Consider the following 19,812-nt stretch of genomic DNA (forward strand, 5'->3'; position numbering starts at 1 on the left):
TTTGTCGCGCTGTGATGACGTCACGTACGCGCTTTCGTCGAGCGCGCTTTTGTCTACCGCGGTTTTGTGGTGGAACCAATGTAAGGAGCCGAGGTGGCGCAGTGGTTAAATGCAGCACTGCAGGCTACTTCAGCTGACTGCAGTTCGGCTGTTCAAATCTCACCGGCTCAAGGTTGACTCAGCCTTTCATCCTTCCAAGGTGGGTAAAATGAGGACCCGGATTGTAGTTGGGGGCAATATGCTGACTCTGTAAAACCGCTTAGAGAGGGCTGAAAGCCCTATGAAGCGGTATATAAGTCTAACTGCTATTGCTACTGCTATGTTCTGTTAATTGAGAATACTGGTAATTATATTTCATTTATACAGGATGCTGAGGCTCGAACATACGAGTGTTGTATAAGGATAAAAGGACTGCAATAAAGACTGGGATTCCCTCTTTGGGATTTAAGAGAAAGTTCTGAATTTGGAGTATATCTTTTATTGGATCTCCACTCCCTGCCGTCTTAGAAAGATCTCTGGCATTGGAAAGGAGAAAAAGGATAAAATTGGAAACTTGACAGGCTCTGTATATATAAGAGCCACTACTTTTTCTGTCCTCAACTAAACCCCTGATGGAAAAAAATTAGAATTCGGAAGCTCCTAAAAAAAAAAAACCCACTCAAATCCTACAATGTTAGTTCTAATGGGCAGGATAACGAAACTTGGTACAATGCAATAAAACTGGTGCGTCTGAATGACATTTATCTTGTCGTTCAATATTGGAGATCTCAAACAGTGCTAATTGGATTGCTCTGTTAGGAAATCTAACACACTACTAACAAGTATATATGCATGCATGCATACATACATACAGTATCTCATTTGAACAGCAAGGGATAAAAATCTGCTTTATCTCCCCAGTTACCCAATCAATGAGTATTTACTTTATCTAAATAATAAGATAATCATTTCAAGGACTGATTGTTACTATTAGTGCTAACGTCCAAGTGCTGCAGAGTACTTGAACATTCTTGAATATGCTGAGGTTTATCACTTTGATAAACAGAATTATAAAGGCCTCCTGGATATTTGATAGGCTAATATAGTGGATTTCAACCTGGGGTCCGCAAACCCTTGGGGGGAGGGCACAATGTCATTACAGGGGGTCAGGAAGGCTTAAAGAAATGTTATGATTTAAACCTTGAGTTAAGTCTTGGGGGTTCATGACCACAAAATGTATTTAAGTGGGGGGGGGGCAGTCCATGGTGAAGAAAAGGTTGAGAACCACTGGGCTTATACAAAAGCAGGCAAGTTTGTTTCGTTGTTTAAAAGCAAGTGTGAAAGTCCATAAAATCTTATTTCAGTGATTGGGGAAACAAGTAAGAGTTCTTATGGTGTATTACTGATTCCTAGTAGCCCAGCCATTTACAATGCACTTTGTACAGAAAGTTGCACAATGATTAAAAATTACTGTAATTTGGTGCCTTGTTCTCAAAATATAATCTGTAACTCACAAAGAAGTGAAACCATATTTAGCTTTCTGAGAAGAAATCAGGTTGGCAACAGTCACTCAATTCCTGGAATTTCAATACTCTTGAGCAATGCACTTTGCAATAGTGTTTAACTGGATATTTGAAGTTCCTTCATATATGGTACCTGAAACAAACCATCAAGGGGGAAAAATGAATCAAGGAGGCACACAAAAACTGATTAAAGCACTTTTTACTTTGCTGTCCCACAACGTAAATGTAAGGGAGGCAATCAACTGTTGTTGGTCCTTTGTATAGTCCAGACACGAAGCATAACCACAAATACAAACTTTAACTTTATCATAAGAGAGGATGTAATTGAAGGAAAGTGGTATACACAGAATTGATGAGAATATTCCGTGACCCGACAAAAGCGCGAACGTCATAAGCGCGCCGACAACACCGCGGCGCTAAAACCGCGATGTCAAAAGCGCGCCGACAACAGCGCGCCGACAGAAGCGCAATTTAATTTAAGGTAAGATTTACATTTAGGTTTAGGGTTAGGTTTAGGGTTAGGTTTAGGGTTAGGTTTAGGGTTACGTTACAGCGCGCTTCTGTTGGCGCGCTTTTGTCGGCGCGCTTTAGGGCTAATTAGTCGCTCATTCGTCGCATGGTTTTGTCACCGCGCTTTAGACACCGCGGATTAGTCAGGCGCGCTTTTGTTGTGCGCGCATTTGTGGTGGAACCGAATATTCAGGGAAGTGAAAGGATAAACAAATGAAAAGGCCAAAATGGATGTAATAAGAGTATTTGGTATGTTCACTACCTTGAGTTACTTATAAAGTAATAAAGGTAGGATAAAAATCTAATGGATAAATCGAATGAATAATAAAATATATACACATACACATGGATACAAAGGAAAGTTACTGTGAACTTTAACTGCTCCTTCTCTAAGAAAATTAGGCCGCTTTCATTACCATATTTTCAACTCATCTTAGCCAACTATACCATTTTAAAAGAAAATTACTAAGGAAAAAGACAAGAAAATCTCCTTGTCAGACAAATGAAGAATTTGCCTTTGAATATCTATCAGAAAACTCTTAAAATTGATGCTTTTTAACAGCTTTGCAATAATTAAACTCTCAATTCAATGCAATGGAACATAGAAATACATCATACATAACTTACCAATCTTGCAGTCCCTGTAATATTTTTCAATTGGATAATCTTTTGTGAAGCCAACTCCACCCATCCATTCAATACATTTACTTGTTGTTAGAGTTGCAACCTTTAAGATATACAATAAGCCTGTAATGAGGGGTTTATGAACTGTTTGGTTTCTACTATTAACCAACCCTCTAATAAATATATTACAAAAGATACAAAACATTCATCAAACAAAGCCATGTTAAACCAATGATGCAGAATTAAAGGGTTCACCGACAAAAGGGCGAACGACAAAACCGCGGTGACAAAACCGCGTGTTCTAAAGCGCTCCGACGAATGAGCACTGAATCGCGCCGACAACAGCGCGGTGACAGAAGCGCGCTGTAAAACTAAACCTAACCCTAACCCTAAACGTAACGCTAACCCTAACCCTAACCCTAACCCTTACCTTAACTTAAATCGCCCGTCGACTGAAATCGCCCTTCTGTTTCTGCGCTGTTGTCTCTGCGCTGTTGTCGGCGCATTGATGACGTCGCGGTTTTAGCGACGCAGTTTAGTCGGGTGCGGTTTTGTCGTTTGCCCTTTTGTCGGGTCACGCAATTAAAGAGCTCTAAAGCTTATGGATCTCAAGTGGAAAACTATGATTCTTTTGACCATAGCAGTTTTTTCTGAAATATAATTTGCTAGAACTTTGATATTCACATGACAAAAAAATTAAATGGGGTGGCTTAAACCAAATCAAACTAAACCTTTGAGCTCATGGCATCTGTATTTGAATTTTATTTCAGAGATATCGAATCTGTACAGGATTGGATTTACAGTCTTCAATAAGGTAAAATTTGTGGTGGCAACACATAATTTGTTCGAATTTAATTTCTTACCTTAAGAGGGTCTATTAGCCAATGAAAGCCAGTTTGGTGTAGCAGTTAAGGCATGAAGCTAAAAATTGTGAGTTCTAATCCTGCTTTTCACACAAAGCCAGTAGGGTGCCCTTGATCTAGTCATTTTTTTTTCAGCCCTAAGAAGGAAGCAATGCAAACCACTTCCAAAAAAAAAAAAGTGCCAGAAAAACTGCAGGCCATTTGGTCCAAGACCAAAAATATCTGCAAAAAAACAAAACTCCACTCACAAATCCTTTGGGGCTGGAGCAGCATATACTATAAGCCCTAGTTAGCAAATAAACATACAGTTGCAAGAAAAAGTATGTGAACCCCTTGGGATTACGTGGAGTTTTGCATGAATTGGTCATAAAATGTGCTCTGAACTTCATCGAAGTCACAACAATAGAAAAACACCGTCTGCTGGAAATAATACTACACAAACATTAGATGTTGCCATGGTTTAATTGAACATAACATGTAAACATTCACAGTGCAGGGAGGAAAAAGTATGTGAACCCTTGGACCTAATAACTGGTTGATCCTCCTTTGGCAGTAATAACCTCGACCAAACGTTTCCTGTAGTTGCAGATCAGACCTGCACAACGGAGAGCACATTTTATGACCAATTCATGCAAAACTCCACGTAATCCCAAGGGGTTCACATACTTTTTCTTGCAACTGTATGTTTATTTGCTAACTGTACACATAATCAAAATGTATAATATAATTTCACTCTTTTAAAGTAGGAAATAATTTATTCTTTCTTTTTTAAATAATACTATGAAATATATTTAAGGTTTCATTTTTCGTTTCTTCTGCCCTCCCCTCTACATAGCTGATTGAAACAAAGAGAATTGAGACCTGAAAGAAACAATAATTCCCCTTCAGTTCTTAAAATTTAAACAGGAAAAAAATAGAGATCTTACTTCTGCTGCGTAATATTTGGCCATGCTTGCTTGTTTTATAAATGGCTTCCCAGTTTCTGCAAATCGGGCTGCGTTGTAGGTCAGCAATCTTGCTGCTTCAATCTGAATGGCCACTTGAGCAATCTGATGTTGCAGTCCCTTAGAAATAAAACTTATATTGAAACATTGCCCTCGGGGAAAAAAATTAACTCTGCTTTCAAAGCCATCAACAATACATGGAGTTCTCAATCTTATAGTAGCATCTTTGCAATTCTTAAGCAATCCTTTACTCAATTATAAATCTAATTCTGCTTGAAAGTGCTTAGTCATGATTGAGTAGGTAAAGATCAGTGACTAGAATGGCCAAAATGGAATTAAAAACTAGACAAAGAAGGGGAAACCATTGTTGTCACAGTGGTTCATCAAAATTGGTTACATACAATGTTATATATAATATGTATTACAACTGCTACCTGACAATGCAGATGGATTCTGTAACAATTTTGTCAAGACGTATGAAACAATAAGAGGCAAACTATTTTTACCTGGAACAGTAGTGACATTTTAGATATGTTGTTCAATTGAATATGTTGTGGTTATTATACATGGACTATCAATATATTATTTTGTAGTAATTACTCAGTATTAGCTGCAATAGAATTGTAACAGTACGGTATGGCTCACGGCTCATAATGTTTATCTCAACCAACCATAATTATTTATATTTTAAGTTTATTATCTATTTCACAGAACAAATCAATCAATACCTGAAAATCAAAAATGCTTTTTCCAAACTGGGTTCTTTCCTTTGTGTATGGGATAGTATGATCGAAACACCCCTGTGCTAATCCCAGCATCTGTGTGCAGTAAACAAGCATTGAAATTATTGCAAAGCACCTTAATTCACATAGCGACTTAATTTCATAGCAACTATTGCAATAGGTTTATCACTAAATAGCAGTTCTTGAAGGGCAGGTTAATTTAATCCTAGATTTGTTCATTCTAAAATAGGACTGGCATGCTGTCCTAACATGGTCTTGAGAGACCGCCTCCTGCCAATTACCTCCCTAAGACCGATTAGATCCCACAGATTAGGCCTCCTCCGAATTCCATCTGCCAGCCAGTGCCGACTGGCAAACCCCCGAGGGAGGGCCTTCTCTGTGGCTGCTCCAGCCCTCTGGAACAATCTCCCCGTGGAGATCCGGACCCTCACTATCCTCCAGGCTTTCCGCAAAGCCACGAAGACCTGGTTGTTCCGGCAGGCCTGGGGCTGATGGATTTCCAGCCCCACTTGAAATGTTGTAACTGTTGTTGTTTTTTAATCTGTTTGTCTTTTGACTTATTTGTACTCCCTTCCCACCTTTGGTTGTTAGCCGCCCCGAGTCCCTCGGGAGTGGGGCGGCATACAAATTAAATAAACATTCCAACATAGTCAGTTAATACGATCCAGGGCCATGAAACACGGAAACTTTAATTCAGAAACAACTGGAAGCCATAAAATGCCTTATAAAGTGCAGTTAAAAAAAGAAGTTACTGAGGTGCAAAAATCCATATTATCATTGTCTTATTCTAACTAGGAAAATACTGCAGCAAAGAACAGATTATAGAGTTATTTGCTTTACTCCAAAAATTTGGATCAGTATTTTTGAAGGGAGGTCCTTCTGCAAAACCAAAGAAATCTATCTGCCAAATATGGGATTTCACAAAGAGACACAAATGTGTAGGAATGATTAGCTGTCTTTCTTCAGGAAAAAGTTACAAAATGGTTTTGAGCAACCGATTATAGATATATACAAGAGATTCTAGGATGGTCTTAGCAGAGAAACTATTCTATTCAATGTAATTTTGAGGGATCTGTCACATCTAATCATTTATCCTCCGAGCAGAAAGTAATTATAATATTTAATGTTAACATTAGCGGTGATTCAACAAATTTTGTAGCTAATTCCATGCCCCCAAAAGAAGCTAGGACTTCAGTTGATTGAAAAATAGTTCCCTTCCTTCTTTGATGATTATATAGTACAGTGTTTCTCAACCTTGGCAACTTGAAGATGTCCGGACTTTAACTCCCAGAATTCCCCAGCCAGCATTCGCTGGCTGGGGAATTCTGGGAGTTGAAGTCCAGACATCTTCAAGTTGTCAAGGTTGAGAAACATTGATATAGTATATGCAAACAAGACAGTCATGTTATAACTTTAGAGAAATCTACAGTTGTGCTGATGACAGCTGTAAAGATCAGAAGTCACATCTGTATATCAATTTTTCCTTTTCCAATTTTCTACTTTTCCTTTTCTTGTTGCACCTTAGCTTTCTCTACCACCACCCCCAATTTCCCCCTTCTTCTGTTTTAATTCTATTTTTCTTCTGTTTTAGTTTGTACTATTTTTTCCTGTTTCTTAAACTTTCAATACAATAAAATTAAAAATAAAAATAGCTCCTTTTTTTCCACAATGTGCCTTTTTTTTTGAAACAGATGGCACCTCCAAAGGTAGATTGCAGTATGTGACAGTAGCCTGTAGTTCAAAGGAGAAAAAAAGGCAAAAAAAGGCATGTTTTTGAGCCTGCCTAAAATTATTCTTTGTACTATTTGGCATGGTCAATACTTTTATCCCTAAGTATTCATTTCTTTGGACTCAACTCTTCTGCTCTCATTCCTGCTTAACTGACTTTCTCATGCATCTAAGCTCTCTTCGCATGTTGTTTTTGAGCTTCTGTTTCAGCTTAATATTGCAGAGGCAATTGTTCTCAAAATCAAAGGGGAACTCAAGGCCTAAAGTTCCTCTTTTATTGTGATTTGACCATCGAGGGCAGCTATTTTCCAGTTTACTCACCTGCGCAGCTATGCCAATTCTTCCTGTATTCAGCATTCCAATAGCATACTTATAGCCATGACCAACTTGCCCCATTATATTGCTTTCAGGAACCTATAAAAACAGAAACAGAAACACACAGAGTCAGTACTGACTCCCTTTTAGTTGTTTCCAAAAGTCAAGAGGTCATTATTATCGTGACCCGACAAAAGGGCGAACGACAAAACCGCGCCCGACGAAACCACGTCGCTGATGTCATCAATGTGGCGACAACAGCCAGCGCGGAGAAAGAAGGGCGCTTTACAATAGCGCGTCGAAAGAAAGCCGATTTAACTTAAGGTAAGGGTTAGGTTTAGGTTTAGGTTTAGAGTTAGCTTTAGGATTAGGTTTAGGGTTAGGTTTAAGTTAAGGGTTAGGTTTAGGGTTAGGTTAAGGGTTAGGTTTAGGGTTAGGTTTAGGGTTAGGTTTAGGGTTAGGTTAAGGGTTAGGTTTAGGTTTAGGGTTAGGTTTAGGGTTAGGGTTAGGTTTAGGGTTAGGTTAAGGGTTAGGTTTAGGATTAGGTTTAGGGTTAGGTTTAGGGGTTAAGTTTAGGTTTAGGGTTACTTTTACAGCGCGCTTCTGTCTCCACGCTGTTGTCGCCCTGTTGATGACATCAGCAACGCGGTTTAGTCGGGCGCGGTTTTGTCGTTCGCCCTTTTGTCGGTGAACCATTATTATGACACTGCATTCAAAAACAGTTCAGGGAAAATTTAGTTTTGAATGGCAATGTACAAATTTTAAAAATGAATAAATTAAAAAGAGAACAGAAAATAAAAAATGGTGCAGCTTTTGATATAGAGAAAGTGGCTTTATGTTTGGGCCACTTACAAATTATGGCCATCTGCCTTCCAATTGACAATATATGTAATACATCAGTCTGTTACCCATCTACCATATACAAAATGCAAACCTGAGAAACATCATTCTCTTTCCAAATTCATGGGCTTCTGTAACTTAAAGCCTGTTTTACTCTACCTTCACATTTTCAAATGTTACAGGACATGTAGATGCTGCTCTGATTCCCAATTTATCTTCTTTCTTTCCTACATGTAGCCCATCTGAATTACGGTCTACTATGAAACATGTAATTCCTTTATAGCCCTGAGGGGGAAAAAAAGACAAATACAGCAATACATTAACCATGTTGGTGAGTATATACCACATAAATATATTCCAAACCTTGCAAAATAATTCATACTCAAAGTTCCATTAAAATAAGCGGGTCCTTCTTTAGGCATCCGTAACTGGGGATAACTTTTTTCCTACAGAGTTGATCCAACTGTAGTTCCTGCCACAGCGTTGCATTTTGTATCAAGACTTGCATGGATTCTCTATGCCAGAGCACCCAGGTTAATATAGTTAATAGTGTCAGGTTTGGCAATACAATCTCCATACTATTCCAATACCGTGACCCGTCAAAACCGCGCTCGACTAAACCGCACCCGATTAAACTGCGTCGCTGACGTCATCAACAGGGCGACAACAGCCAGTGCAGAGAAAGAAGGGCGCTTTAAATAGCACTTTGAAAGCAAGCCAATTCAACTTAAGGGTTAGGTTTAGGGTTAGGTTTAGGGTTAGGTTAAGGGTTAGGATTAGGTTTAGGGTTAGGTTAAGGGTTAGGGTTAGGTTTAGGTTAAGGTTTAGGTTTAGGGTTAGGTTTAGGATTAGGTTTAGGGGGGGTTAGGTTTAGGTTTAGGGGTTAATTTTAGGTTTAGGGTTTACAGCGTGCTTCTGTCTCCGCGCTGTTGTCGCCCTGTTGATGACGTCAGCGACGCAGTTTAGTCGGGCGCGGTTTAGTCGGGCGTGGTTTTGTGGGTGAACCTTCCAATACCACTTCTGGATCATCTGTGTACACATACACACCTGAAATGAAATAAAAAGCTCCCAAAATTTTAAGCGACTTCAATGTAAATTGCTCATAAAATTATTCCAAGCTCAGATAGAAAGATGATAGGGAGAATATATAAATTCCTCCTGAAGTATAAAATGGAAGAGGAAATTGTGAAAAAACAAATGATAAAATGGGCACAGAACTTTGGCTATAATATTGAATTAGACAAATGGGAAAAAAATTGGGGAATAAATTTAAAAATGACACTATCATGGAAAACCAACACAAAATGTTTTACAGATGGCACCTGGCACCAACAAGGTTAGCTAAAATCTTAACAAATACCTCCCCAAAATGTTGGAAATGCGAATCAATACATGGAACATATTACCATTTATGGTGGACCTGTGAGGAGGCTAAAATTTTTTGGAAAAGGATCAAAAATTGGCTGGAGGCAATAACAGGGGTTAAAATAGAATGGAAACCTGAAGTTTTTTTTAAATTAGGAATTATGTCTGCGAAATACAAAAAAGAAATCCAGTATTTAATACTACATATAATTACGGCGGCAAGGATTACCTTTGCCCAGAAATGGAAAAACAAATTAATTCCAAGCAAAGATGAAATAATAAGAAAGGTTATGGACTGTGCCGAAATGGACAAACTAACTAAAGAAATCCAGGGAAAAGAAGAATCAGAATTCTACCAGATATGGGATAAATGGTATAGGTGGATGGAGGAAAGAAACAAAAATCAATAAAGGAATATAACAAAACTCAAAAAATAATAGTTATGAGTAAAATAAGAGGGTTAAGAATGGTGAAATCCAAATGAAATCCAATAGAAAGGGAAATAATATAAGGTGAGCTGTATCGATTGATAATTGCTATTATAAAGAACAGGAAGTTCCTGTTCATATTGTATTGTATAAATGTGGTGTACGTCTAATTTGTGTGTGTGTGTGTATATTTTACATGTTTGTTAATAAAAATCTTTTAAAAAATAAAATAAAGTAAATTGCTCATGGGTGATTTCAGGCAATAAATCTGAAATTACATAAAATTTTGTTTTATTAAATGAGATTCAACGAGTTATGGGCCTCGGTGGCGCAGTGGTTAAGAGTGCAGTACTGCCAGCTACTACTGTTGACTGCCAGCTACCTGCAATTTGGCAGTTCAAATCTCACCAGGCTCAAGGTTGACTCAGCCTTCCATCCTTCTGAGGATGGAAGGTAAAATGAAGATCCAAATTGTTGGGGGCAATAGGCTGACTTTGTAAACTACTTAGAGAAGGTTGTACAGCACTGTAAAGCAGCACATATGTCTAAGTGCTATTGCTAGTGCTATCTCTCGTGAGATTTAGCACTTTTATGAAACTTCAGCTGCATTAAAAATGTGTGTTACTTTACAGCATATGTTTCTGCAACATACTCCTTGACAGATAGCAATAGCAGTTAGACTTATATACCGCTTCATAGGGCTTTCAGCCCTCTCTAAGCGGTTTACAGAGTCAGCATATTGCCCCCAACAACAATCCGGGTCCTCATTTTACCCACCTCGGAAGGATGGAAGGTTGAGTCAACCCTGAGCCGGTGAGATTTGAACAGCCGAACTGCAGTCAGCTGAAGTAGCCTGCAGTGCTGCATTTAACCACTGCGCCACCTCGGCTCTTTTATGAATAGATTAGTAGCCTCTGATTTGAAGCAAACTTTTTGAGAGCAAGGTATCTTCAAAACACTGAAGCAAAGAAAAGCATGATTTCTTTGCATTGCAAATGGATCACCTCTGCCTCCAAAGACAGTCCCTTCTTGAATAATCCTTTAGGCCACTAGAAAGTCAAAACTTCAATCTTCAGTGTATACAATCTTCACAAAGTACCAACCCCTTATTTCCAAGCATAGTAAGCTTTGCTGGTCTGAATTAACAGGCCTCCTCAGATGAAGGGGGAACCTCCCACCCCCCTGCTCTGGAACAGAGGCAACGATCACAATTTCTGCCCCTATTTGTCTGCTGAAGTTTCCAAGCAGAAGAAGATACCCTATAAACTGAAGATTTGTGTGAAAATGGCAATTAGAAAAGACTAGATGAAAGGTTGGAATTATCCAATATTTTTAACCTTAGCATAACCATACATGAACAATCACATTGCTGCGATTTTTTTAACTACTTACTGCTGAAGGGTTTGTATTTGCCATCACCAAAAACATCCCTGCTTGTTCTGCAAAGCTAATCCACATCTTGGATCCATTAATGATGTAATAATCCCCTTGTTTTTCAGCACGGGTCTTCATGGAGAAGGCATCACTGCCAGCTCCTGGTTCAGAAATGCAGATGGCGCCCATCTACCATTTAACATAGAATTCAGAGGTCAGCTAATTCCACGGGACGTTGAAAATGTAGGTTTGGCAAAGTAATCAGAGAAAACTTTCCTTTTATGGTATTAGCCTTCAAAGAAGTCAAGACAATTTATAAAATACATGTCAGCCTCTGCCTTGCTGCTGCTTCGGCTGCCATTGAAACGGGGAGGGGGGGCATGGTATTTGGGAGGGGAATCATTATGTGCTGGAGGAATATTCTAGAAGCTGTCCTGACCATCTCATTGCGCATGTGGAGGAAGGGAGTTTCCCGCCAAGGTTAACTGTCCAGCATTCCACCCTGATGATGGTTTTTGAAGTTATCTCCCACCTGACAGTTGGGTGAATTATAATTGGACTATGGACTGGGGTGCCAAGGGGAGGGGATTGACCTATACATGATATTCGTTGCTTTCGCACTCAATTAACCAGATTCATCTTTGCTTTGCTACTATTCATTTATAATTAGTAAAAGTACACTTAAATTCAAACAAATGGAGTTGAGTGGTTTCTTTCCTGATTATTAAATGAAGCAGCACCTGACAATACAGAGGCAAGAGCTTGGTTACTACTGTCTTGGCACAATTAGCCATTGATATTATGATAAAGACAGGTAATAAATCAAGAGACGTTTGAAGAGTTTTGAAAGATATGCTATTCAAATGTAATTAGCCTGGCTGCCTTTTCTATTTCACATACATATTTACTGCATATTTGATCACTTCAAAGATATTAATTTAAATGTGCGTAAAGATGCTCCCTCATTATATTTTTAAACATTGTTTTTTAAAATTTATTAATGTTTTGTTTTTTTATAGTCTATTTTTTATTGTATTCTATTCAGAGTCATGTTCATGAGGTACACAGCGATATAAATGTGATAAATAAAAGAACATGAAATATTTAATAATTTAATAAAAATTAAACTTTAAAAGTAACATTTCACGCTTTATATAGCTTTTACCTTAAACCACTAGAATGACCTTGGCTTTCTAGTCAGTGAAATACACTATAATTCTGAACTGCAAAATTTACAAGTATCTAAGACATCAAAAGATCTAAGAGATTATGTTTTAAAACACAGAGATTTAATATCTAATAAATCAATAGGAACTCTACATACAGTAGGTAGTCCTCGGCTTACAACCATTCATGAAGAACAATTTGAAGTTAAAATAACACTGAAAAAAGTGACTTACAATTGATCCTCACACTTAGGAATATTGCAACATCCCCACAGTCCCATGATCAAAATTCGGACGACTGTCAATCTGCAAGTATTTATGATAATTGCAGTGTATGGGGGGGGGGGTCATGTGATCAACCGTGACCCGTCAAAAGCGCGTTCCACAAAAGTGCGGTCGACGAAAGCGCGTATGTGACGTCATCACAGCGCGATGAAAAAGATCGAAAAATTGAAATAAAAATTAAATTACAGCAAGCCGATTCACATAAAGGTAAGGGTTAGGTTTAGGGTTAGGGTTAGGTTAAGGGTTAGGGTTAGGTTTAGAGCGTTAGCGTTACGTTTAGCGTTAGGTTAAGGGTTAGCGTTAGGTTTTTCGTTAGGTTAAGGGTTAGGTTTAGGGTTAGGTTTAGGGTTAGGTTAAGGGTTAGGTTTAGGGTTAGGTTTGGGGGGGTTAGGGTAAGGTTTTTGCTTTATTTTTACATTTTTCGATCTTTTTCGTCGTGCTGTGATGACGTCACATACGCGCTTTCGTCGACCGCGCTTTTGTCTACCGCGCTTTTGTGGTGGAACCGTGATCAACATTTACAACTTTTCCAGCTGGCTTTCAACAAGCAAAGTGAATGAAGAAAGCTAGAGTCACTTAAACTGCTGTGATTCCCTTAATGTCTATGGCAAAAAAAGATCGTGAAACTTACTTCAAATTCAAATCAAATTCAAATTTAATGAATTTATATGCCGCCCAATCCCAAAGGACTCCGGGCGGCTTACAGAAATACAACTCTAAAAAGGATAAAAATTAAAAATAGAGAAGAAAAGCAGATTTAAAAAAAAAAAAACACATCTTGCACTCAATCTAGGCGGGGCTGGACCTCATTCATGAGGTCAACAGCCCCAGGCCTGCCAGAATAGCCAGGTTTTAGTAGCCTTTCGGAAGGACAAAAGAGTGGGAAGGGTCTGGATCTCTGGGGGTAGATGGTTTCATAGGGTTGGAGCAGCTACAGAGAAGGCCCTCCCCCAAGAAGTCGCCAGCCGACATTGTCTGGTCGATGGCACCCGGAGAAGGCCCATCCTGTGAGATCTTATTGGCCGTTGGGAGGTATGTGGCAGAAGACGGTCTCGCAGATATCCGGGTCCTAGGCCATGTAGGGCTTTAAAGGTGATAACCAGCACCTTGAAGCACGTTCGGAGACCGATAGGGAGCCAGTGCAGCTCGCGGACAATAGGTGTAACATGGGTGTATCTCGGTACACCCAATATCGCTCGCGCGGCTGCATTCTGGACCAGTTGTAGTCTCCGAACACTTTTCAGGGGCAGCTCCATGTAGAGCGCGTTACAGTAGTCAAGTCTTGAGGTGACGAGGGCGTGAGTGACCATTTGAAGTGCCTCCTGGTCCAGGTAGGGCCGCAACTGGTGCACTTACTTAACTTACTTAACAACTGCCTTGCTTAGCAACAGAAATTCTGGGTCTAATTGTGGCCCTAAGTCAAGGACTACCTGTAAAATTCAAATTGGGAGTATGTTAATGTTAACTTGAACATCACGATGTTTCAAAGTAACCTGAATGCTAATGGAATCTTAATTTCATATTAATAGTTGTATTACCCACCTACTAATGATAGTAAGTGATACTACTGAAACTTTGTAAATCTATGTTTTAATTTAGTCACCGATGTGCTTTACCCACCATGTCTTTCGCCAGCCTGGGCAAATAGGTTCTCTTCTGTTCTTCCGTGCCATATGTTGTAAACATTTTATTAGTGAAAGTATTTTGGAGTTCGCACGCAAGTGATACAGATGGGTCAACTTTGGCTAACTCCTCCACTACCAGAATGGTAGAAAAAAAAGACGATCCAGTTCCTCCATATTTTGCTTCAAGCTCAATACCCATTAACTAAGAAAAAAAGGAAAAAAAAATGGTTACGGAGAAGAAAAGTGTGCAAGTTGAGATTTACACCCCAATATAAAAATTCAAGTCAAAGCAAGAGTTACTGACATCCAATTGAATTTGGTATTGGTATTGGTATTTTATTATTTGTATGCCGCCCTTCTCCAGGAGGACTCAGGGCGGCGAACAATTCAAAGGGGAAAAAAGGGGGAACATAAAAGACAAAATACAAATAATAAAAGTAGACAACAGTCGCACAGCCATACATGTCGAGAGGGGAGGGAACTCATCACCCCCAGGCCTGCCGGCAAAGCCAGGTTTTGACGGCTTTTCGGAAGGCCTGGAGAGAGGTAAGGCTCCGAATCCCTGCGGGGAGTTCATTCCAGAGGGCCGGAGCTGCCACAGAGAAGGCCCTCCCCCGGGTAATAGCCAGGTGGCATTGGCTAGTAGATGGCACCCTGAGGAGGCCAACCCTGTGAGATCTAATGGGTCTTTGGGAGGTAATTGGCAGCAGGCGGTCTCTCAAGTACCCAGGTCCAATACCATGAAGGGCTTTATAAGTTACGACTAGCACTTTGAAGCGTATCCGGAGACTGATCGGTAACCAGTGCAGCTTGCGGAGGATAGGTGTAACGTGGGTGTACCGAAGTGCACCCACAATCGCTCGCGCGGCTGCGTTCTGGACGAGTTGAAGTCTCCGAATACTCTTCAAGGGCTGCCCCATGTAGAGCGCCAAGTAATTCCACAATTAGGGGAAATTACTTTAAATCTAGAAAGTCAATGGAATATTAGGCAGTAGACCTTGAAATCAGTAATACATAAACCACTCTTGTTGATTGTTCATTATTCTTACTAAAGAATAATCAAGAATAATCAAAATACTTGTTGCATACTACTACACATGTATCTTTCCGAATCTATTTCTACTGGAGCAATTTGCTAAATTGTCTCTCCTTCAAGTAGAAGATAAAGAGTAAAATCTACAGGAAAAAAGGAATGGAAACCAGCATTCTGTCCCAATATTCACTCGGCAATGATCATAATTCATTTTTAGATTATACTACTCTATAGCAAACTATATTATTGTCGCTAACAATCAATCAATATATTATACGTGCATGGAGCTTATACTGTATAAAACCTAGTTAAAGTTGAAATAGAAGCTTAAGTCATCTTTAAGCATAAAAATCATGTACAAACCCCTTGTTCAAATAGTCCTTGGAATAAAGAATCATCGAATTTTGCATCAGCATCCATTTTTTGTACTAATGGAGCAACTTGTTCTTGGGCAAATTTTTTTACTAGACAAAAGAAACAAAGATATAAAGGAATTAAGCTTTAATATATTTATATACATATTTATACAGCAGACTAACTGACTGCCAATACAGTGCACAAACCTCCAAGTTGAGGGATACAAGGAACAATATATTGGCTTATAACGTAGCCTCTAGCTCAAAAATCCTAGCTTGTAAAGAACAATGATAGAAGAACTGAATGTGTTGCACTCATTATTAACATACCTTTAATATAAACAACCCAGTGTCATGTCCTTCAGTTTGCACAGACTACTATTTGCACAATGCCCAGACACGAGAAAATATTTCACAAATGAACCCATTTACAAACTACTAAAAAATTCTGGATTTGGAGTATTTCTCTATTAGGTACTTATATAATCTTTCAGAATCAATCTTCCATCACTGAGGTTCTGCAAAATCTGATCTTGTTACTGTTATATGAACACAGTAACAGTTGAATAGTTCTAGAAGATGTTTAAATCACTAGTGAGGATCCTGCCAAATTTATAGAGGATTTTGCTGAAAGAATTTGAACAAGTTTAATTACACTGGACACATCACCTGACTGTTTAATCATTAACTCTTCTTCTGTAAATGTCTGAAGTGGAGCACAAGTTAATCCTTCTTGGACTGTATGTGGTAAAGCTTCTGATTTGAAAGAACGAGTGTTCCAATGATTTATGCAGAGAGGTATATTCCATCTTGGCTATGGGAAAAAAAGAAAATACTTAGAGATAAGATTATATTCAACAAATAATTACATTTCATATAAAATCTACAGTTCTAATTTGTTCTATATATATATATATAAATGGGCAATATTATATTTATTTTAAAAGGTGCTAAATATCTCATCTTACAGTGACTGCATATTTTCTCTTGTGCCTTTTACTTCATTCTCAATTCGGCTATCTTACTTTGGTCTATGAAAATGTATTACAGTTCAATAGTGAACTGGATGAACACAAGGTTCATTTAATGTGCATATTATGTGTAAACACAACATTATTTTTAAAATGATATTTATAACAAAATATTGAGCCTCTTTACTCAGAATTAGTGCTGCATGCAATTAAGGCTCTGTCTTAAGTGCAATACTGTAAGGGCTCACTTCTGCAATTAATGAAAAATGGCACACATATTACAGAATATATTGCATGCATCTGACGGTGCCAATGTGGCATATGCTTTAAAGCTTGCCTATTACAGAGTCCTTCCTCAGTATGAAAAGAACATTGGCGAGAATTTACTCTTATTTCAGGGCTGCATCAGCCAAATCAAAAGTACTTCTGAATCTTTAATGTTGTGCAGGAGGAAAAATTTCAGCAACTGGATCTCTATGAAAATTAGCATAACAATACAATAGCAATAGCAATAGCAGTAGACTTATATACCGCTTCATAGGCCTTTCAGGCCTCTCTAAGCGGTTTACAGAGAGTCAGCATATTGCCCCCAACAATCTGGGTCCTCATTTTACCCACCTCGGAAGGATGGAAGGCTGAGTCAACCCTGAGCCGGTGAGATTTGAACCGCTGACCTGCTGATCTAGCAGTAGCCTGCAGTGCTGCATTTAACCACTGCACCACCTTGGCTCTGATATTCCTTTCACCTTGTTATCTTTCTTGTAGTTTCTCAATGAACAACCCTAACTCTATCTATACCCCTTTATTACGATACATATCACATCAACACATTCTTAATTTTAAAAGGTGACAAGGCTTTAACACTGTATATCACCTGAACCCTGCAATCTTGGAACATAAAGCTGTGGACTGTGACCATATCTTAGAGTTAACACAGAGTAAGGGAACAAACCAGAGGTGGGTTCCTTCCAGTTTGCCCCTATTCGGTAGAACCGGTTCGTCAAATCTACCGAACCGGTTAGAAGAGGTTCCACCAGTAGACCTGGAAAGCAGGCCACACCTACAGAAGAGGTTCCAAATTTTTTTGAAACCCACCACTGGCAAGGATCTTGTAACTTGACAGTTTTAAGACTTGCATGCTTCAATGCCAGAGTTTCTGAATAGCTGCTTGGACCGACCTAAGTACTAATTCATAATTTCATATCCGGTCACATGGGCGGCAAGCCACTCCCATCCGGTCACATCGGTGGCAAGCCACTCCCACAAAGGAGGCCACACCCACAGAGTAGGTTCCAACAATTTTTGAAACCCACCACTGGAACAAACTCTAAACATGCCCCGTCTGGTTCCTCATCTGTTCCCCCACTCAGTCCTGTAAATAAAAGTTTCCAATTCCTTGTCAAGGTTCATGCATTGTAACACACAAGTAAATCCGGTGTTCCAAGCCACAATGTCTGCTTCACACAACAGTCCAAGCCAAAATATCTGGCTTAGAATAATCTCAGGGGTTGCAAAACTGCCTTCCTAACATCCTGGCCTCGTTCCCACGGCATAAGGACACAATTTCTTAGATTCATGTTTATTACAATTTTGAGTTTATCTGGGTTTTTTTTGTTTTTGTTGCCTTTGAACAGTTGCTGGTTATTAAACTTGAGATTTAGACTTAGATTTAGAAGGTTTATTTATATGCCGCCCTTTTCCCTGGGGGGACTCAGGGCGGCTTACAATCCAAAAAGGAAAGGGGGGGAAAACAGATTTTTTACATATAAGACAATACAATGTTAACAATTGAGTAATTGTTAACAAGTTAACAAGTCTTAGCATACTATTGACACTACTTGGAAGTAGAAAAAATAATTAAAACCCACTTGTTACAAGGGGGAGGTTATATCTACTGCCTTTTTTTAAACCTTTTAATCTAAAAATGACACTTTAAAAAAACAAACATCCAAAAATACCCCAACAGTGTAAAGACTAGAGATACAGGTACAGATACAGACAAAACGTTTTGAGTATAAAGTAATATTTCTCAACCATGGCAACTGTTTAAGTTGTTTAAGAATTCTGGGAGCTGAAGTCTACACATTTTAAAATTGCCAAAGTTGAAGAAAACCTGGCATAAAGCAATTCTGGTTTTGAGATGAAACAGTTGTTTTGAATCACTTTCAAGTGATACATTTTAAATGTGAAATAGTTCAAATGTTAAAAGTTTAGCACTTCCATAGTAATGATTATTTCGTATTTGTTTCCATCTGGTAATTAATCATTAGTTCTTGGGTTATGTAAGTATTTCTGTTGCTTGTTAAGAACTCTGATCAAAGCTGAATGTTTGTATATGTGAGTCCTTGAGTTCAGCATCATAGTTGATAAATGTTATAATTAAGAATTCTGGGAGTTGAAGTCTACACATTTTTAAATTGCCAAGGTTGAGAAACACTGGCATAAAGCAATTCTGGTTTTGAGATGAAACAGTTCCTCGTTCCTCTCACCAGCAACACCCCTCGCCAATTCACCTAGTTCAGTGTTTCTCAACCTTGGCCGCTTGAAGATATCCGGACTTCAACTCCCAGAATCCCCCAGCCAGCGAATGCTGGCTGGGGAATTCTGGGAGTTGAAGTCCGGATATCTTCAAGCGGCCAAGGTTGAGAAACACTGACCTGGTTATTTGCACATCTGGATGTGCCAGGCACCCTTGGGGCGTGTTAAACTTGCGCTCTGCCACGGAGCCATCCAAGGCGCGCAGTTCTTCGCCTCTCGCCCTTTGCACGTTTTGCAGCCCCCCTTACCTTCCTGCAGGATCTCAGCAAAGCCAAAGCTCCCGCAGCTGCCATCGTTGACGCCTGCAGCAGCCCCGCTCCTGGCTTCCCCCAATTCGCCTTCTTGGTTCTGCCCCGCCTCTCAGCCGCGCAAGGTTAGATAAGCACAGATTTGCATGGGGACCTCAAAGAGATAAGAGATGGTTGCTGGGATTTTTTTTTCCTCCCCTCACTTCCGGTTCCCGTTGGAATCCATCATCTGAGGGGCTGGCCACTCATTTCATCCTTTCTAGAGGAGCCATTCTGCCCAAACGACGGGGCTTTGCTTCAAAAAAAACCGAGGCTCAGGTAGGCAGCGTTATGCCCACCACAATGGCTGCTTTA

General features: G+C 39.3%; 1 protein-coding gene across 1 annotated transcript; it reads right to left on the reverse strand.

Annotated features, from left to right (window-relative positions):
• Window positions 1-448: 448 nt before the first annotated feature.
• Window positions 449-19,576, reverse strand: ACADSB (acyl-CoA dehydrogenase short/branched chain). The gene is made up of 11 exons (XM_032225373.1): window positions 19,459-19,576; window positions 16,371-16,515; window positions 15,709-15,809; window positions 14,308-14,514; window positions 11,255-11,425; window positions 8,229-8,354; window positions 7,236-7,328; window positions 5,172-5,261; window positions 4,426-4,563; window positions 2,640-2,739; window positions 449-1,635 (listed from the first exon to the last, which is right to left on the reverse strand). Exons 1-11 carry the CDS (start codon window positions 19,501-19,503, stop codon window positions 1,565-1,567), a joined length of 1,287 nt encoding a protein of 428 aa, XP_032081264.1. The 5' UTR covers window positions 19,504-19,576; the 3' UTR covers window positions 449-1,564.
• Between the last annotated feature and the right edge of the window lie 236 nt (window positions 19,577-19,812).

Source organism: Thamnophis elegans, chromosome 10 (genome assembly GCF_009769535.1).
Source record: "Thamnophis elegans isolate rThaEle1 chromosome 10, rThaEle1.pri, whole genome shotgun sequence".
NCBI classification, from domain to species: Eukaryota; Metazoa; Chordata; class Lepidosauria; order Squamata; family Colubridae; genus Thamnophis; species Thamnophis elegans.